We start from the raw sequence: 20,622 nt of genomic DNA, 5'->3' as shown, positions 1-20,622 counted from the left end.
TTTAGTAAATTAAATCATTGTTTATATTTGTAAATTTTATCAATAAAAAAATAGAAGTATATAAGGATAAGCTACATTATCAATTTATGATTCACTTTAACCACTCTTTACTTTAAGATTGTTAGACCTTTAATTAAAAGATTTGATTTGTTAAAATGAAAAGATTTGATTTACTATTTTGCATTATAGCTTGTCATTTTTTTTACTTTAACTTCCATATCTCAAAATCAGGTATAGGTCATTAGCTGAAATGTTAGATTTTTCTTAAATAATTTACAACTAAAAATATTAATAATTTTTATGCACGTATTTTTCATACAACATATTATAATAATTTGTCTTACCAACTTCAAATGATATCAGGCTTTGTTTAATTGTTTATAAAACACAAAATTTTCAAAATTCTTAGGTAAATGAAACATTTTTTAAACAAATAAAGAAAATTAAAGGCACTATGTCTACAATTCGTAAGTAATAGATTCCCTAATTCGAATATTTTAACTTTTATGTCCAGGTGGCTCAATCTAAAAAAGAGATAAAAATATGGATTCAGAATAAATTCTGATAAGGAATAATTTTTTGATGAGAATCTGAATGTAGATTCTTGTGAAGATCTAATAAGATTTATTAAAAATAAAGATAATTCTTTAAATATCCCCCAATTAAAATTTTTATTTATTAAATATAATACAACCCTCACATCCAGAATCGGCTCTTAATCGCTAAAAAATACGAATCTAGCTTATATCTTCCAGAAAATTAAAAGTAATATTGAAAATAATATTAATAGATGGTTGGGAAGCAAAAACTTGTATTTAAATTGAGCTTTTAAAAAATTGTTAAAAATGTATGAAATATTATCAAGATTACCAAAATAATTTTCTGTAAATTTATTATAGGAATCATGATATTTCTCTCATTTTTAGCAATTTTTTAAAAAATAAATGCATAAGTTTACTTCTAACATCTATTAATATTTTCAGCATTACTTTTAAAATTTTCTAGAAGATGTAAGCAAAATATTTCTTATTTTAGTTTTTAGCAATTTTTTTTAGTGATTTAGAACGAGAACCTCCAATTAAACGTAAGATTTAGCACAACAAAATCTATGTTGAGTTTCAAAATTTTAAAAACCAATTGTTAAAATTAAATAAAAAATGATTGCAAAAAAAGAAATTATCCTATGTATTATTTTTGTATATTTTTATTATCTATGATGAAAATAAATAAATAAAAGAAAATTTATATAAATTATTTAGTATTTTTTTAAGTAACGAGTAACCAGAGTTGTTAAACTCTACTTTTAAAGGTAACGCGCTACCACTATCGCCACCCATCAAAAAAAGTAGCACGCTATTATATACAATTTTTAAAAGTAGGGCAACTTTTTGTAAAAAATTTTAAAAATAAATTTGTTTTATTTTTTGGTTATAATGCAATTGTATTGTATATAATACATATAAATCAACATTTATAAATATTTAAATATAGTTAGTTTTGATTATAAAAAAATTTATGTAAAAAAAACTAATTTATATAATAAAAATAACTATTTATGGTAATATTCATTTTTTATTTATTTTGTTGCATTTTAATAATCATTTCTATACTATCATTCCCAAGTCTAGAGCGGGGGTCATAAAGTATAAGTATCGCCTTAATAATCTCTCTACACTAGCAAATTAGGGCAAAACAGTATTTAATTTTACATACATATTTTTAATATAAGAAAATCAAAGATACTAATTTGAGTATTTTTAGAATTAAAAATCGCGTTTAGAGGATTTTCTATTATATTAATATTTTAACAAAATTAACATTGAAAGTCGTTTAGGTCATCTTTGTTTGGTATGAGACTATTCAGCTATACCATAAGCCTATCACGTTGATCTTAAGCATAATCGGAATTGATATATGGCCAGTTTAGTTTAAAATTGGGATGAATCATAATTTTTATTTGGAAATACAATCCTTTTGAGGGCTAATGCTACAGATCTTCTTTTTAAGTCTTAAGAGTATTTCTCCAAATATGTTATAAAAATATTAATATCAGAATAAGTTATGAGTCCAAATATCTGCCGTGGTACATATATAGGATATCTCTGACAACTCTGCTATTAGAGCATCTTTCATCACTTCTAAGTTATATACTATCTTAATCATTAGTGTCTGGTGCCAAAAAATTGTACCAGGGGGTACAGCTATGATAAGTGATGGATTATCAACCGAGGACATTGGCTGATGTACCAATTATAAAATCGACAATTATATCAACCAGTATCTGAGAAATATTGGCCTGTGCAATATTATGTCAATTTAGCTTGAATTGAATTGGTCTTTTTGGATGTAGTCTCCCCTAAACTAAAATTATTACGATGTTTTTCTATCTCTTTAAAACTGTTGGGATGAACATTCTTATAAAATAAATACTATTAGAATTTAAAAATGACAATTGCCTTTAGATGATTTTTTAAGTTATAGCTACTAGATTTATTTTTTTTACAATTTAAACAAATAAATTTGTAACCACCGTTATTTTTTACATTAATTAGAAAATATTTTTCAAATATTGGAAATGGAAAATGTGTATTATTATTGTTATCAAGGATATTATCTTCCAGGATACCTTTCATTTCTATAATATCATCATAGTCTGACATATACATCGATTTGGATATCTATTTGCGATGTCATTTTAAATAATTTGCACCAGATGATCTAGGCTTATAATAAAAATTGAAAATACAAATTTAAATTTTAAAATTAAATATTAAATCATAAGAATTATAATAATTTATGATATTATAATTAAATTTTTATGTTTATAGTTTTCTACGTCTCTCTTAATCTCAACTTAATATCTATAATTTCTTATAGTCCAAATTTCTAACTAATTTCATATAACTATTAATTAATTTAATTACTATTTTTTAGTTTGGAACTTTTATTTTCATATTTTTAAATAAAGATCCAATAATTAAAAAAGGTGATAATTTCTGTTTTTGCAATAAAAATTATTAAGAAAAAGAATATAATTATTGACGTATATATATTAAAAAAATATTATAACTTTTATAAACTAAACAAAAACTAGTACAATAGTTATATTCATTATATTTTTAAACAATATCTAAATCGTACCAATTAACAGCATTTCGTATGTTAAAAGAAATTATTTTATTGAAATGTGAGTGAAAAAAATATGTAAAAAGTTGTAAAATACAATAATTCAGTGTTTTTGTGTCATTGCCCGATTCAGATCGATTTATAAAAACGGCCCGATTAAAATTTTGTCCAAAATAATATTCTGTAAGCTTGGATATTTTTTCTCATAGATTGTATGTAACAACATTTGGATCTGTTTGCCAAATCTCGAGGATTACATAATATTATTTTGGCTAAATTGAAATCGGGTCGTTTCCAAAAATAAACTCAAATCTGGCTTTTAACACCACTACAACAATTAGCAAAAATTTAAATACCAAATACTTATTAAATATCAGAAATAAAATGTATTACTTTACATCCTAAGCTAAAATTTAAAAGATTTTATTAATATCTTCGAACTCTTGTATATCAGTTGAGAGACTGCTGGCAAGAAAACTGCTTTAGAAATGGTTAGGTTATAGAAATTAAATTATCCCAAAAGTAATATTAAATATAGAAGCTTTTAACTATAACAGGAGGTAATATTTTAAATTCATTTAAATGAATAAATGTCAGCAATGAAAACAATGAAGAATTCTAAAATTTCAGCCAAAAATTTGGCATACTTACAAGTAAAAATATTTTTCTACTTAGATAATTTTATAGCAATTTAAAGTTTGAAATTAGCGTTTGGTGAATATTTTTTAATAATCACCTTGATATATCACGGTCACGTGTAATATGCCATTTTAGATTTCGGGTTGCTAATTCAAATCACCAGATTATATTTATCACGCTTTTGTTTTAATAAACATTATAAATATATTTTAATTTAGATATTTTATAATATTTCTATTGATAAAGATATTTTAAATTTGAAGAGTTTTATCTTATCTAAATGAATATATAATACTATTCCATCTAATAAAATTTATGACAACTGATATTGCAATACATTACGACCACGAACCCTTTGAAGATGAAGATTATGATAAGGGATCAGCTAGACTTTTTGAAAGATCAAGAATTCGAGCATTAGCTGGTAAAATTTCTTATAGCCCACGTTAACAAATATGATTAAAATGACGTGCACAAACAAATTCAAAACATTATGATTAACAGTTTTAAATAATGACCAAATTATATTATATAAAGAATGAGTAAGATAATGCTTCAGATAGAAATGTTAGTATAAAATAAAATTGGAATTTGTTGTCCAAGTTAGATTACAATTGATTTTAAACTAAGTTGTGGGGCAGTATTGGACTTGCATTGTCAATAAAAAATTACTGTTCATCAGATATTAAAATATTTCTTAATTACACTTTAATTGTAATTATTTAATAAATTTTAATGTAAAATTTGTTATTATTTTTTAATAATAAGTAATTAAATTTGATTTTCTTTTGTTCAAAAAAGGCTATGATTTTTTTGGGCAGTAAATTAATCAAGATGGGCAGTATTTATAAATTTTTAGCAATAAATTTATCAAAATTAATAGTATTCATTTATTAAATAAATAAATGGCAGTATTTATATAATATTGAGCAATAAAAAAAAATTAAGTTGAATTGTAACTAAAATTGTTTTGTACAATATTTATTTGAAGGTTGCTTAATATTTATACAAATATCTTTTCATTATTAGCTATCAAGTATATAATATGAAAATTAATATATCAAGATAAAAAAGACAGTGAATTAAATAAAATATTAAAAATGTTATTGAATTGCAGTTTTTATTGAAAATGATTTTTATATTTAAACATTTAATTAAAACTTACATGTGATTGTATAAGACTTTTAATTTACAAATATCTCTTATTATAAATTATCAAGAATTATGAAAATTTACATATTTAATATACACTACCGGCCATAAATGATTGCCCACCCTGCATTTTCTTAACATTTTTCTTAAAATAAGACAAAAAACACAATATGAGGTTTATCAAATTTATTTATAAGTTTTCATATTATTGCATAAAATTACAAAAAATAAAAGACAGCAATTAATTAAGATCAAATTTTGGTTGCATCAATATGACCACCTTTATTTTTAATAATTGCTGTACAAATTTTTGGTAATCTTTAGATGAGATTTATTAAATATTTGGAAGTGATATTGTTCCATTCTCTCTGTAATACTTCCCAAAGATGCAAATGAGAGGTTAGAGGGCTTTTTCGTGTTGATCAAAGTGATCTCATAAAAGTTTGATTGGATTGAGATCAGGAGACTAAAATGGCCAAGTCATCAATTAGAGAATAATGTGTTGTAGATTTTGTAAATAATCTCTGTATAGGATGTATACTTCGGGTCATTATCTTGTTGAAATAAAAAGTTATTCCCGATTAAACTCTTTCCTGCTGAAATCATATGGTCCTCAATGATTTGCTGGTATCCCTCGGTTGCCTTGACACCAAGGCACTATCACATCAAACAGACCCTCCCCCGAATTTGACTGTAGGAATGCAGTGATCGCTCTCAAGCTGAGCGGCAGATATATAGCCTTCTTTTAGAACAGAAGATTTCAAATTTTGACTCATCATTCCATAATATGTGGTACCAGTTGGCTGATGTCAAAAATTGATGTTTTGGTGCCCAGTCTAATTGCTTGAGTTTATTTTTGCTCAAGAGTGGCTTTTGACCGCTACCCTTAAAGTTCAAAGCTCTTAAGGTGCCTTTTCACATTTGTGACACTTATAGGGTTTTCCCGAGTCAGATTAATCTCTGCAGCTATCACTGAGACGACAAGGCGTCTATTGCATTTATTGATCCTTACTATATACTTATCATTGCTTAAAGAGGTTTTGCGGGGTCTTCCAGCCCTCTTTGGATTCGATATTGTATTATTGTTGTGTAATCTTTTATACAATCGACTGTTCATTGAGCTAGGGTTAATTCTCTCACAATTCGGCGATTACTTTTACCACTTATGTGTAAATTAATTATTTTGCATTTAGTTTATAAATTTCTTTTCTTTTAATCATTTTGGTCAAATATTCGTTAAAATTTATAAAGACTAAAAGTTTCTTTAAACAATGATTTAAAACAAAAAATATCTAGGAATTTTTTTTAAAATAATTAAAAATGGGTATTAATATGCAGATTAGAATGTGATTAATGACTTTCTTCCAAAAAACAATGGGGAACTTAAAATTGTTGTTGAAAAAACTACTGAACCCTATTTTACCAAAATTGGCCATTTTTGACATATTGTTCAAAGGCTAAAATTTCATAGAAAAATTTATAGAAATTCCGAGTTTTTTATTTCTAAATATGTCTACACATCTTAAATTAATTAATAAATTCACTTTTATCCAAATAAGTTAAAAAGTTTTAATTAGATCCAATTGCATTTGAGAAAATAATTTATAAATGTTTATATCTAATTATAATTAAAAACTTAAATATTATCGTACAAGAGCCTTTTTAGCCTTTGAAGTTCAACCTATGTGTTTTTTGTCTTTTATTCTTGGCTGCTGGGGGAGGTTTACATTATTTTAATCTTATAGCCAAACCACCAACATGCTTACAAATAGTTTATTAAAGATGGAACACAGATTTCCTTTGTTCCAATCATCTTTGACTTGAGGTAGTTTTGCAAACCATATACTTTAAAAGAACTTCAATTTATATTTTTCAAATTCATTTCATCCTGAATAATTACTTGCAATTTATTTAGCAGGGATATAGTACTCAATAGGGATGTGGACCTGGCAAAATTTTTACCCAGGTTTGGTTTGGTTTCAGTTCAGTGAAATATTTTTGAACCCGGGTTTGGTTCTAAGTTCAGCTTGGGTTTAAGAATTTTTGAATTGGTAAAAAAAATATTCTATATTCAAAACATAATTAAAAAACTAGACATAAATTTGGTATAAAAAATAAAGTTTTTTATTTTATTTATAGGCAAAATATAGTTAAAAATATAAAGCATAGTCATGTATAGATTAAAAAAAATTAATTAGCCATATTTCTTTAAATTAACAATATCCGATATAATAATTTTTACTTAGACTTGCTTTCATTATCCTCTAATTAATAATCTTTGAGAATAGGTTAAAAATTAAAAATAAATGGTGTTAAGGAATTTAATTGTTTAAAATTTATTAACAATCCAATAGGAATCTTTGAGAATAAATTTAAAAAAATTTAAAAATGGAGTAAATGAATTAAGTTGTTTAAAATTTATTAACACTTCCTTTAATTGGAAATTTGAATATATTATAAAATGTCAAGTAAATTATTAATATTTGTATTTAAAATTGTACAAATATCTTATATTAATTTAAACAATACACTGAACACAGTTGAACCTGGGTTCAAATAAAATTCCTTGGTTCGGTTTATGGTTTTAAAAATTTTATAAATGGGGTTCAGGTTCAGTTTGGGTTCAAATTTTTTCCCAAAAATCCGGGTTCAGGTTCGGTTCGAACCCCTGGTAGTCAATATAATCATCCCTTCTTGATAGAATATTTTTTTAAATTTTGCCAGTTATAACATGATGTCCAGAATTCTAAAGTAATTGTTGGATATGCCAAGGCAAAGACCATTTTTCTACCACCTCCATAGTAACAATTTTAAAATGGGATAACCTAGAGCATTCTCTAAGGGTATTTTCTTCTTTAATTACTCAATTGCTTCTGCATTGTTGGTGCTAGGTGTAGTGTTCAAAACCTTTATACCATGTGTAGTTTGAATATAGCCAGGAACTGCTGATTTCCATCTTTAATAAAGAATGTAGCTCTAGCTAGCATTTTGTTTTGAGCTAATTTTTATTTATCGATATAATCTTGATGCAAATTTAGTACTAGAAAAAAATTAAAACTCCCCAAGTGAATAAAAACCTGGAAAATTATTTATTGACTGACCAAAAATTTATAATACTTGTCAAATTATTTTAAATACTGCCTGAATCAATAAAAAACGTGAAAATTAAATATTAACTGCTAAAAAATTTAAAATATCTAACAAATGTTTTTTCTACTGCCCATTTAATTAAAATACTCCCCATTTTGATTTATCCATTTCTTAATAAACATATGCCCGAAATTTGTTCTCTTTAAAAAATAATCATATATTCTGCCATACCTCTTGACTTTTATGATATCTAGCATTTGTCCATATATTTCCCCATTATTAGGATCTTAAGGATTGAGCTCTACAAGTTCATTAATAATAGCTGATTTTTTTATAAGATCTTAAAACTACTCTTATATTTCTACAATTCAATTCAGACAATTATTTAATAAAATTTTAATGTAGAATTTGTTATTTTTAATGTTTTTTGTTTATTTTAAGTTTATTTTTCTTTTGTTTAAAAATTAATCATATTATGACATCTCTCTCTTAACTCTCATATAAATATTGAGGCATTTATCCCTCATATATTTTGCAGTAGGGAAGCTGGAATTCCCTGCCTTTCCCAAAAATAAGGAAATATAAACAATAATTTAATTATAAATAAGCTAAAGAAATTTATTGAAGTGGCTTATTGAGCGTTTTTAAAAAATATTGGATCTGTCCAATATTTAAAAAAACTGATCAGATACTATATTTTTTATTGTTTTGGGTTATTTTATGATTATATATATAATCATATATTTTATTTTTTTTATAAATAATATAATAATAAATTATTGAAAGGAATTAAAAATAGTATTTATTTATTTAATGTTAAAATTAATAGTTAAAAATTATACACTATTTTATTGTTAAATTATATGCAGCAAGAAAAAGATTTTAAAATATCTCAATCACTTTCAGCTAGTTTAAATAGCTCAATTTATTCAATTTTTAGTTTAACTCAAGATTTTGCCTTAAAGGAATAGTTAATTGATTTTGCCACAGTTGGCAGAAAGATTTGGACTACTATATGCAAAATTTTGAGGCTTGGGTAAAAAATTTTTGGCAAAAATCTTGATTTAGCCCTTTTTAAAAATCGGCTAAGTGGTTTAACAACTCTACTGGAGAATACAAAAATAAAATACACTTAATCATTCGTGAAAGTTAGTTGGTTTATTTTTTTTATGTCATTGATACAAAGCTAGATGGTAAATTAAAATCAATATAAATAACTGATCGCTATAGGATTCGGATTGGTTTTTTAGTAATATTGGGAAATATATAAACGGATTAGTGAAAAATTTGTGGATCCCACAGTCATTGGTTATCGACCAATATTATAAAATCTTCTGATCCGATCCGATAAAAAATGGCTTTTTTAACAAAAATAAATTATAAAATTTTTAAAAAAAGTTATATCTAAAATCATTTATTTTTATAAATAAAATCGAAATCCATTTTATGTTTAAATATTCTGCCATATTGTTATTTTTTTGCGCATTCTGTTTATAAAAGTGTGCGATTATCTCTTCCGAATCTGTTTTTAGTGAAGCTTGTGATATTGACAGTTACCATCGCCGCAGGAATTTTGGTATTTGGGTAATTCCATGTCAAATCGACCAAAAAACGAGATTTTCGGCCGACCATCTCAAAATGAATGAAACTTGGCATGTTAGTTATTTATGTTGTAAATGTTAATAAAATCAAAATTTTAGATTGCTAGCTCAACCAGATCCAAAGATATACGCCTTCAAAGTCAAAAATCGCGAAGTGCGTGATTTCAAATCTTGTTATAAAAATTACTTAAGATAGAGTTACAAATATTATATATCATTTTATAGCCCTTAAAATTTTACGATGTAAAATATTAAAAATTTTCAAGTGTTTTCTTATTTCCGGTGAAAATAAAAAAATTAACATTGTTACGAAGGGATTTTTTTGGGTGTTAATATTCACTAAAAATGTTTATTACCTTTATATTAAACGATTTAATAAAAAATCTCGATAGCCATTTTTGTTTTTTATTTTTATAAATAAATAAATGTAATATAGATGGCGTTATATTAATGTTTTTTAATATATAATTTTTAATAAAAATATGGATAGTATTGTGATTAAAATTGAAAAATCAATTTTTACCGGAAATAAGATAACACTTGAAATTTTTTAATTTTTTTAAAATATTTCCCAATATAAAATTTTAAGGGCTATAAAATGATATATAATTTGTAACTCTATCTTAAGTATTTTTTAAAATAACAAGATTTAATGAAATCACGCACTTCGCGATTTTCGACTTTGAAGGCGTATATCTTTGGATCTGGTTGAGATAGCACTCTAAAATTTTGATTTTATTAACATTTACAACAAAAATAACTAACATGCCAAGTTTCATTCATTTTTGAGATGGTCGGCCGAATCGCTGGTCGATTTGTCGTGGAATCATTTCTAAAAAGAAATATTCATATTAATGTTAAATATTATTTAAAATATTTATTTCAAATTTCATAGTTATTACTTATTATTTAGATAATGTTATTACTTATTATATAAAAGTATTTAACAATAAAAATATTTTTATACTTTTAGAATTACAAATGAATTAAATAAAATCTCTTACTGCATTATAATATATTTAAATGATATAAGTTATGGTATAGTTAGATTATAGAAGTTATACTAATAAAAAATATATTAAAAATTTAAACCTTTGGTATCTTTAGAGAATACAAAATTAGATATGATATCGGATCGGTAATCGGCCGATATCTTTAATATTGTGAATATCGGATCGGTTCGACCTCCAAAAATTGGTATCGGTACACCCCTATGAATACCATAATTAACTTTAAAAAGTATACTAGTCAAATACATGCAATAAGTGAGCATAAAGTCTTTTATAAGGAGAAACACCTCCTCCCCCGCCAAAAAGATCTATGCCCCTGTTACACCACGAATCCATTTTCATCGTTGTGGTTATGGATGTCTCTTATAGTTATGCAATTTCCAGCCTGGTACCTTAACATCTGATTAAAATTATTTGAGTCGGGTCAGGCAGAAAAATTAACAGGAGAGGCATGTAAAAAGTAGAGATGACCCAGATTTTTTGGACTTATTAGGATGAGTCCTATATTTTTAGAATTTGTTTCGAGGATATTTAAATGATTGTTTTTGGATGGCACCACATATGGACCCATCATCAAAATACCATATGTTTAGGTCCAAATCAAATTTGGATTTAAAATCATAGATGAGATCTTGGACACCAAGTCAAAATAAAAGGGGCCCAAATGGGTCTCCCTGCTGGATGCCTTCATCGCTATGACATGTGGACTCGCGGACTAAATAGAAGAGGAGTTTTAATGCCATAACATATTTCTAGGGATTTTGAATTATAATCTGGAAATTTATGATAAAAAAATTTGAGAAATGTTAAAGATGGGGAAGATCTTGGATATATATATATGAATGGCATATGAAGCTATTTCGCAACCTCTCTTGACTCCAAATCCTAATTGATATGTATTTAGTAAGTAAACATCTTTGGTTTTGACTAGGGCTGTGCCGATAATATGGGATCGGATCGGCGCCGATATTTAACGTTTTCCCAAAATATTGGATCTGGCAGATACCTGTAAAAACTGATCCGATCTTTTTACTTTTCTTTTTTTGTTATTTTATGTTATATATATTTATTTTACATTATTATATTATTTTCTAAATAATTTTTTTTAAACAATGCAATGCAAATGCACATCACCCTCTAAATTTTATTTCTTTTTAAAATAAATTTATAGTATTTAAAAGATTTTATAAAAATAGAAAGGAACGTTATTTTAAATCACTTTAAATAAAATAATTTTTTTAAATATGATATCTGAATTATGGAAATATTTTACAAAAGACAAAGATAATTTTGCAGAATGCGTTATCTGCGGAATCATCTGAATCTGCCTTCAGTACGGCAGGGGATATAGATAGTCCATGAAGCTTATTGCCAGATAATCTAATCTCTCATATTTATTAAATAAATCTAATCTAATATAATTTAATATATTAAATATTATAATTTTATAATTCATACCAACATAAAATGGATATATTATTAAATATATATTTTTTTAATCATTCTTAATTGTAGAAATAAAAAAATTAAATTAAATGCATAATTCGATTTTTTGCATAAAAAATATTGATTTCTTAATTACATTTGGTTAATGAGGGATGGTAAAAAATCAGTATAAATATCGGATCGGTTCAAACAATATCGGATCGGATCGGTGAAAATATGTGATAGGCACAGCCCTAATTTTGACCCATGTCATTATTATTTCTTCTAGTATATATAGAACCGATTGCAATGGGACAGCTACCTCCACTGGGTTTTTGTAAAGTAATAAGGTTAGTCCCATAAAGGATTTGATGAATCTGTGTAGGGAGGGTCTTTTTTAAAAAGATTATATAAAAACATTCAAAAATGAAACTTTGAGGGGTGTGTGATTTTATGAGAAATTGCAGTGAGAAGCCAAAACCATCGAGCTCTATAAGACAATTTGCTGAAAGAATTATAGATTTTATTTCTTTGTAGGATATAATAATTGGATGTGTTAGTGATAAATTAGGTAAGGTTGTATATGATGCAAGAGGGTGATAATTGCGAAGCAACAATAGAGTGTCAGCATTTAATGGAGCTAATTTATTTTCAATAGATGCTAATTTAAGAGCTCCATTTAGGTCACCCTCATGAGATATATTGTTATCATGTTATCTCTTATATATGTAATCAAGCTTAGGAAATGATTGAAGATTTTCCAATTTGTGTTTAATTTTACCAAATAGAGAAAATTTATTTGGGAGGAGTTAGGTAATAAGGTATTTATGAGAAAGTTAGTAGATTGGCTTATAATTTTATATTGTTAATTATTGTATATATTAGAAAAGTGATTAAATTGGTGAATAAATTTCTGCTGTCTTTAAGAAGGTGTTATATGGTGTCTCCTCGAAAGGCCTTAAAAAAGAGAAACCTAGTGGTAATGGATATATTTGATTTTTGAAATTTGCCAGCTGCTGGTTAGATTTCATTAAGGCCTTTGATGTGAGATTTCAATATTATATAAATTTTATAAAAGCATGTTAAGAGATGGAATTAATTATATATTTATGTACAATTAAGATCTAAAAATTTAATAAGTGGGTATCCATTTAGGAATAAGTGAAATAATTAAATAAAATGTAAAAAGAACAAGTTAACATTTTATAGATGACAAATTTAAAACTATGAAATTAACAAAAAACATATAAGGAAGGGGTAAAAGGAGGTTCTCATTGAGATCCACGAAACTAAGATAATTGCTTTGGAACACTGCAATTTGAATTTATAATATTTAAAAAAAGAATCCTTGATTATATTTTAAAATTTATAAAAAATTAAAAATGGTTTTTTCATTCCTACTCCTGATTACTTAAGAACCAAGTTTTTTGAGCGTTTAATGGTAGTATGGGTTTCAATACAAAAGGCCCTGGATATATTTTTTTTTATAAAATGTATGCTGTTAAATATCAAGATATGGTCAGAGCTACTGGTCCCATCAATTTGTGTATTTGGACATGAACATCTTTTAGCGGTGCGGCTCCTTGTCATACGCTAAATCTATAAAAACCCTTCAATCCATGTTATCATTCTCCAGATTTCAATCATATTAAAAAATATATGAAGGTTTAATCATACTAGAGCTTAGAAAACAGCTATATTAAACAAAGGATTCTTTAAAGAATTAATTTATATGGAAATCGATATCCCAGAATATGTCAGAATCTTATTAATCCAATGTTACAAATCAAAGAATAATTGAGTATTTATGTAAAGGTAGATATAACACTATTTTAATATAGCTGGGCGAAAATAATAATATTTCAAATCGGGATGAGGGAATAAAAATCAAATTGATTTAAATACGATATTTTAATTTTTAAGCATAAGTAAAGGCAAGGCCACTAAATAATTATCACTTATTAAACTGCGAAATTGGTTATAATATTTTTTCTATATAATACGAAAATTCATCAATTTATATATTTTATTTTTGAGATATTTCGATGACATTAATTTCAAGTGATTTGTAAGTGACCAATTTTGATAATTATTATGTTTATTTGAAATAAAAAATTGATTTAAATCAATAATTTAAAAACATTTAAATCGCAAACGGACTACGCTGACGTCTAGTACCATACTTTGGAGTAGAGAAACAAATTATTTTAATAAAACACCTTATAAAAATATACAAAAAAAGTTAGTTGAAACTAAAAAAGTTTTCGTTAAAATTTAAAAAATAAATTTATTTTTCCTAATTTTCTTTTTATATTTCATAATCTTATTTTTCATATATGCAACGTTTATTGGGTTAAAACAACTAGAACCAAATCTTTATATCTCTAATTGTTTCTCTTTTTATACGGAAGAACTTCTAATTTTCAAAATTAAAGTCATAAATGGGCTTTTATATTTTCCATATAGCAACACACATAACAATCCGGAATTAATTACAATAAATTCTTTTATATTTATTAAAAAATATCGATTTTTTAAATATTTTTTCCAAGCAAATTTATTCTCAATTCTCCAACTTTTTATTATCAAAATTCACTTTAATATCATGATAAAATAGTCTAAACACTATTTTGTTAATTTTTATATAAAAATCGATCGACCCCAAATTAAATACATATTATCATTTATACTAAATATTCATGCATTTAATTTTGAACGAGCAGAATAATGCTAAGATAAGAATTAAGATTAAGGATATAATAATAATAAATGATTAATTTTTCGATTTTCAATAATTGAAAAGTAATATAAACATATGGTACGAGAAATGGAATGTAATTTTTTTTAACGTTTTAAAATTAAAATTAATGTTAAAAAAAGACTATTGGTTGGTGCAAAATATATTTTTTTACATGTTAATTATTATATGTTAAGGTAAATATTTTATTTCACAAATAATCAATTTTAAAATGTCACGATTTTACACAACTTAAAAGTTTTAATGTTTAGGTAAGCAAACAAATAAACGGAAGAATAAATAGGTTTTATAAAAATAAAGTATTGATTTTGTTTGATAACATTCATAATAAAATGCTTGAAATAAGAAAGAAGGGTCGAATTTTGCAAAAAAGATTGAATTTTATTTTTCATTATTGTTTTGTATCTGATGTTCGTTCTAAGTCTTCTAATAGCTATCAGACAGGCGCGTACTTAGGAATTCGCTATAGGAGGGACTGGGGGGGGGTATAATTAAGTTTAAAAAAAAATTATTTAAGAGGTTATTTAAGAATATCTTAAGTTTTATAAATATTAGGACTGATGACTAAAATATTTACAGTTTTTAATACACAAATTTAAATATAAATGAATAAAAATATTAAATGTATGTAATCGGCGTATGAATTATAAAATAAATGTCTCGAAAAAAAATATAAATTTTTAGGGTTAGAGTAAGCATTTAAAATTTGATATATAAATTTAAATTATATTTTAAAAAAATAATGTTGGAAATATGGATTAAAGCACGAAAATATTCTTAGAATTATTGCATGTATATAAACTTATAAAGGATTCATGAAAAGAAATATGCTGTAATAAAAAACGGGGAAAAAAATAATGGGATTTAATTTACAATAATTTCAACAGTGCTTGATGTCAACTCTCTATATATATATTAAGATGGGCTAGCCCATAGTGTTGTTAAATCTCGATTTGAGCCGATTTTTAAAAACGGATAAGTTAATATTTTATTCAGAAAAATATTATGCAAGATTGAAGATTATGCTCTAGATGGCACAAAGGTTTGGACATCTATTAACGAAATCTCAAAGCTTAGGTAATATTTTTGACTAAAATATTGATTTATCCGTTTTTTAAATCGAGACATTTAACAATATTACTTCTCAGTTTTATTTTTATTTTTGTTAAAAAAAAGTTCTTTCATTGGTAGAAATACATGGGTAGAGTTACCAAAATATTTAATAATTTTTATATATTGGGAAAATAGTCTAAATTGTGTTTGAAATTGTGCAAAGCATCAACAGCATTTTTTGGAACATTATTATCCATAGTTAACATTTTATTTCATAGTTTGCATTCAGCTAATAATGCATCTTGGAATACTTTAACATCCTCAATATAAATCTGCCAAATATTTAATTTTATCTTAAGATTTGAAATAGATTCGGGAGGATTCTGCGACAATAATATTTACAGATTTGTAAGTGCTACCTGATTAATCAAGAACCTTTCATTCATTTGAATTGTAAAAGTATGCAAGAGGGGGAAAAAGAAATATATTTTATAGTATTTTTTGACTGACACTATTATTATTAAAACAATGGGCTTGTCTTGCTGTGAGTCGAGTAAATCTTTAATTTCACAGGTCTGCTTTTGACTCAACAATGACATAATTTATGAAATTCTTCATCTACATTTGCCCTAATTTCTTTAAGCTTCAATATAATACTTTCAGCTATTCTCATAGTCTCAATCAAATCGATGTTATTTTTTTGCAATTATACTTAGTTTTGCAGTGAAAAGTTTAAAATGATTTGGTGGAAAATTTAAAAATGGCAGATAAATATAAGACCAGAACAAATTTGAAATCGATATTAATTCATAGAATAAATTAGTACCATATTTATTTTTGGAGTGAATGTGATAAATAAAGGTAAATTGAAATATATACTTGATAATCGGTAGAAATGATTATGATAAATATAAGTTAATAAAGATAAAACGCTAATATTTTTTAAAATATTTTATGTTAATTTTAAGGTCATATCAATAATTAGATTACGGGATGTTGAGTGGACGAGTATTCATAAGTTTTGCTGCACCGGATAGCTATGGGTTAGGAAGGGGGAGTACGTTTGACCATTGTTGAAGATGGAGGAATTACAAAAATAGGTGTACCTAAAAATAAATGAGGCGACACATGTCAATATAGAATCTATCCTTTATAGTTGAGCCTTAAGTATTGGTGAGGTAGATAATTTAAAATAAAAAGTACTCAGCGAACAACACATGTCAATAGATAATCTTTCCTTTATTTTGCATAAGCCAAAGTATAGTACGTTATTATGCAATAGTAATGGTCCAATTAAATCAAACTTACAAATTATTAAGAGATTAAATCGAAAATAATTATCAACCAATTAATCACAAATGTTTGATTCTTGGAACATCAACTTTGGCGTTGGATAATTCTGTTTTATATATTTAAAAAAATACGTGGTCTCCCTCGCTATATCTTTTTCATTTAAAAATGCAAACAATTTTTTTTTATTTTAAAATTTGCAGATTTTATCATTTTATTTAAGTATAAAAAAAATATTAGATTAGATAAAATTTTAATAAAAAAACATATTCTAATAAAACTATATTTCTTTAAATATTAGTCTCAAAGGTATTCATTTCCCGAAGATATAAGTAAAATATTTTTATGTTCCATTTATCAAACATTGGTAAATAACTATATCTATATTTCTATTTATTATTTTTTAGATTTTTTATAGCCAGCCTGAAATATTTAAAAAGTGTAGAAAATATGGTTATACAAAATATAAACTGTAATTTAATTAAACTTGTTTATCACTTTCAATTTTTATATGGATAGTTAATTATGCGATAATAAAAGAGGTGAGCAGTTAAAAATTATAATTTTATTAGGTTGCGAACACAACAACCGGCATCTGAATTTTTTCCTTGGTCGGGCAAGAGGAGTTGTACCCCTCTCCCCTTCTGAGTACGCGCCTGCTATCAGAAAACTGCAGCTTCCATCCATTTCAAGAAAAATTTTGTGTTCTTTGATGGTAATCCTGGCCTTCCTCTAAATTTAATTAAGAATTATGGATAGTTAGGTTAATTAGAATACATTCACGGTATCGATTTTTATAGTTTTAGTTTTAGGATACTAGGCGAGCGGTTACCACCTTTTTCATTTAATATTATTTATTGATTTTTAATTATTTTTTTTTTACAATCACATCATCAAATATCTTCAAAAATATTATTTTTTATTTATAGATTTAATATTGTTTTTCACTCTTGGTCTTGCTCTTAAAAATGAACCTTATCCTACAGGCCCAATTGAATGATAGACCCATTTTGACAATGAGATGGGCCCCGGAAGTAAAAAAATGCACATGTTGTAATAACAAATGTTACGATTTACAATTTTAATGATTGTCCAACACATTCATTTTATTTATAAAATTTTTAAACATAATTTGGTGTAACGAAATCCTGTATAGGCCGAATTTATATGATAATAATAGCAAAACTTAATGTTTGGTTACATAAATAAAATCACAATTAAATTCAACTGTTTGATTATTATCCTATTATGAATATATATAAAATTATTTTAAAAAAAATCCACATTCACAAATTTAATTTTATAAATTTAAATATTGATAAGTTTTAGTTTGATTTTTCTTATTGTTTGTAGTTATATTTAAGTTATCTCATGTCATGTTCAGTAATCGAGTTGTAAATTATTTTAGCACAAAAATATTTTTGAAAAAAACTTTGTTTAGTATATAACGAGCGAGATCGATATTTGAGAATTCTCACATAAATTTTATATATAATAAAATATATTGATTTTATTTTTTGGACCTCTTCTATTACTTTGAATTGCATGCACTCAATAATTACGATTCGTAATCATTCAGCATGTTTCCGGTGGAACTTGTTATTATTTTTTACTTTATCTCCACATATTATATTATTAATAAAAAAAATTTAATCCATTTTTGCCTTTTGAAAATATTACTCGAATATGACGAATATCATGTATTAGTAATATTACACCTCATCAAGCAAATTTTTTTATAATAAACGCAAAACTACCAAATAAATATTGTACCTCTTTATTTACACAAAAAATTTACAAAATATAACCCAACTTTCGCGCTCTCGCTCTCTAACTGTTTCACAGAGAAGAGATGATGACTGGTAAAGCCCTCAGCCTGAATAATAATTAAGATAATCAACAGCAAAGCAAATATTGAATTGTGAAAATCTTTTAACCCCCTCCTTGTTTTGGAGAGAAGATTATTCATTAGACTTTATGGCTTTGATGTCTTTCGTTTTATTAATTCAATATTCATAATAAAATGCATTATCAAAGATTTTAGATATGATATATCAAGAAAAATGGTACAATAAGTAGAAAACAATAATAGAAAATAAAACTGAACGACAGTAAATTCTAATGTAAATCGTCCTAATTTGTGAATTTTTAAAACATTAAATCAAATATAATATTTCAATCAGAGAAGTATAGATTTAGATTAAAGAATATCATGCATTTTTTTCCTATTTTAATAGTTAATTTTTCTTGAGACCCGGTCAGGAAATTATTGTAACAATATATTGATAAGTTATGAGCTAAATTTTTGTCAAATGAAAAGTCGATTGTTAAAAAATCGCACTATTAATTATCATGATCAAAATACACTATCTAAGTAAAAAATATTTTTTAAACAAATATACAAATTATAAACATAAACAATGTTTATAAAATAGTTATACTAAACCCGATTTAATACAATAAATTCATAATAATAATGTTATTATGATATGATAAAAAAGTTTCCTTAAAACATATATGAAATAAATTTTAAACATAAATTTGATTATTTATATTTATAGACAAATTATATAATTAGTTAATATAATAATTTTTTAATCCACTCCATAATCACAAAAATAAATTTGTTCCTTTTTTGGAATAAAATTCAATTCTTTTAATTATTACAAAATTATATAAGTAGATTTCAAAATTAAAATTTTAAGCATTTTATTAGTTATTACAAAAAATGCTACTTCCAATGTTTATTTGTTACACCCATCCAAAATTATAAGCTTTTATTTGAATTAGTTGGGAAAGATTAGAAGTTCAAGTCTTGAATTAAAGATACCTGATGATTATATTATTGTTGGCAGACCATAAGACCTTACGCCATTTTTTTGACATAAATTATTAGGTTCATTTATTTTAGATAATATTATTTTTCATACTTGTATATTGCTTTTTTATTACTAGCTCATAAATTACCTTAATTTGTATCCTTGAATTTTATGACGGAATTTTTTTAACGCATTATTATTATAAACATAAAAACCTCTAAACTATTATAATTATGGCTCGTTAATATGGTAATTTAATAAATTGATAATTTAAAATGCTAATATTTAAAAATGCCATTCTTAAATAAAATTAGTATTTTTGCTACATCGACTATTAAATTTCAAATATGCAAATCCCATTATTACTCTTTAATTAATTTTATTCATTTTTTTCTCTTATCATTTATATTTATCAGAGTATACTTATTTTTTAAGCTGGTTATTTATAGAACTTATTCTTGATTGTATTGCTTTAAAAGTTTTAAATTACTACCAATTAGAATCCTGCAGGTAAAAGCGGTCGGCCACGCCGGTAAAATCATTATAAGTTCCTCCCCATACGAAAATAAATGGTACATTAACATTAAAAAGTTATGTTGAATATTTATATTTATAACATTAAAATACAAATTAAATAAATATTTCGGGTGTGAGATTTT

At 25.0% G+C, this 20,622-nt stretch overlaps 1 protein-coding gene across 2 annotated transcripts in view; it reads left to right on the top strand.

Moving 5' to 3' along the window:
* Positions 1 to 3,944: 3,944 nt before the first annotated feature.
* Positions 3,945 to 20,622, top strand: part of LOC135929352 (spectrin beta chain-like) — a 56,257-nt gene continuing 39,579 nt past the window's right edge. Inside the window, exon 1 of one of the 2 annotated variants that reach the window (XM_065465889.1) lies at positions 3,945 to 4,189. In XM_065465889.1, coding sequence (XP_065321961.1) covers positions 4,081 to 4,189 — 109 coding nt within the window. In that variant the 5' untranslated portion in view covers positions 3,945 to 4,080. The remainder of the gene's footprint in view (positions 4,190 to 20,622) is intronic. The other variant, XM_065465890.1, reaches the window with a different exon arrangement.

This window comes from Gordionus sp. m RMFG-2023, chromosome 5 (genome assembly GCF_954871325.1).
Source record: "Gordionus sp. m RMFG-2023 chromosome 5, tfGorSpeb1-WG-v2, whole genome shotgun sequence".
In the NCBI taxonomy this organism is placed as follows: Eukaryota; Metazoa; Nematomorpha; class Gordioida; order Chordodea; family Parachordodidae; genus Gordionus; species Gordionus sp. m RMFG-2023.
This window is presented reverse-complemented; position numbering and strand designations above follow the sequence as displayed.